This window comes from Mastomys coucha, chromosome X (assembly GCF_008632895.1).
Source record: "Mastomys coucha isolate ucsf_1 chromosome X, UCSF_Mcou_1, whole genome shotgun sequence".
NCBI classification, from domain to species: Eukaryota; Metazoa; Chordata; class Mammalia; order Rodentia; family Muridae; genus Mastomys; species Mastomys coucha.
In genome coordinates this window covers 47,236,421-47,238,045 of record NC_045030.1, presented here as the reverse complement: position 1 = coordinate 47,238,045, position 1,625 = coordinate 47,236,421, and the positions used below count along the sequence as shown (strand labels likewise).

The 1,625-nt window shown below is 39.8% G+C and overlaps 1 protein-coding gene across 7 annotated transcripts in view; it reads left to right on the top strand.

Moving 5' to 3' along the window:
• Window positions 1-1,625, top strand: part of Tenm1 (teneurin transmembrane protein 1) — an 803,700-nt gene that overhangs the window by 705,322 nt on the left and 96,753 nt on the right. For all 7 annotated transcript variants that reach the window (XM_031355201.1, XM_031355294.1, XM_031355365.1 and 4 more), the window contains one exon: window positions 854-1,086. In XM_031355201.1, the coding sequence (XP_031211061.1) occupies window positions 854-1,086 (233 nt within the window). The remainder of the gene's footprint in view (window positions 1-853; window positions 1,087-1,625) is intronic.

The window sequence follows — 1,625 nt, the reverse complement described above, 5'->3', positions numbered from 1 at the left end:
GGAGGGGAAACTGGGAAAGGAGGTATCGTATGACATGTAAATAAAGAAAATATCTAAAAAAAGAATGCAGGCTGAGTGCATGGAGAGCAAGCTAGTAAACAGCACTCATCCACCATCTTTGATTCAGTTTCTGCCTCCAGTTTCCTGCCCTCAGTTTCTTCTGCCTTGCCTTCCCTAAATGATGGGTTCTAACCTATAAGGTATAACAAACCCATTGTTCCCCAAATGTGCTTTGTTCATGGTATCTATCAAAACAACAACAAAAAAGAAGTGTTGATTAGTTCAAAGACAGGATTTGGAAGTTTGACAGTGTATCTCTTACACACCTCTATCTCTTACACACCTCTTGGAGATCAACAGTCCTCTAGCTTGAAAACCATTTTAATTGACAACAGGCATAGAGGAAAATGGCAGCATCCTCAAAGAAAACCCAAAGTCTAAAACAGGAGTAAGTGTATGAGGGATGGGGATGGAAGTGAAAAAAAAGAATGCTTGTGCTGAATTTGGTGAGCTTGAGGAGACAGTGACACAGTCAATCGTCCAGCTGGTAAATAGGTAACAGTCTATAAAAAGTATCTCCTCGGTTATTTTTCTTTTCTGTTTCTCTCTACTCTCAAATGTACAGTATCGAAATGTCAGAATCATTATAGGTTGGCAGGATGCATTGGATTCTCACAAGCCTGGACACATTATCAGAAAAACAAACATGTGTCTAGACCCTTGGTACATAAGCAGGAAGATACATAAATTCTTTTACCTCGTATGATGTTTTTCCATTTATGACAAAAGACAGACTCCTGGGGTCCACGTTGAACAAATTGCTTTTAGTAACTTATGTTTTTCTCTTCCTTAGCACAAGCCCTGCACACAAGTACTATCTGGCTATGGACCCTATGTCTGAATCACTCTACCTATCAGACACCAATACTCGAAAAGTCTACAAACTGAAATCTCTCGTGGAAACAAAAGATCTCTCTAAGAATTTTGAAGTGGTAGCAGGAACAGGTGACCAGTGCCTTCCCTTTGACCAAAGTCACTGCGGAGACGGTGGGAAAGCCTCGGACGCTTCACTTAACAGCCCTCGAGGTAAAAATAAACAAATAAGTAAAAAATAAATAAATAAATAACTGCAAGCCTTGATTGATGACAGATTTCATTGACTTCACTGAATTTTAAGGCGATTGTTATGCTGTACTCTCTCTTAACCTTCTGCCTCTCATAGGCAGCTTTTCCAGAGTCTATCACAGAAGATAGGTACCACAAGGCAAGTTTTTACATGGCATGCATGGGGTCCATGTTTAGGTGATCATAATTGTTAGCAAAGATTGCTGTGTGTTCATTCTGGTTACCAAATAAATACAGTTTGAGGGCCATTGGATTGCCACCCAGGATCCCTAACCTGTCATAAGAGCTATTTTCTCGAACCTCCACACAGTCCAGCACTTAAAGAGTTAACTGGTCCCAGCCTAGTGCCTCCCCTTCTTTTGCTCTGTGGCTTACCTTGGATGGAATGACATCTGTTCCCACCTTTTTGCACCACTGTCTGAAACGCTATCTCACAGCATTCCTATTTTTTCTTAACAATCATTTTATTTACTTATTTATTTATTTTATTTTTTTTTTTT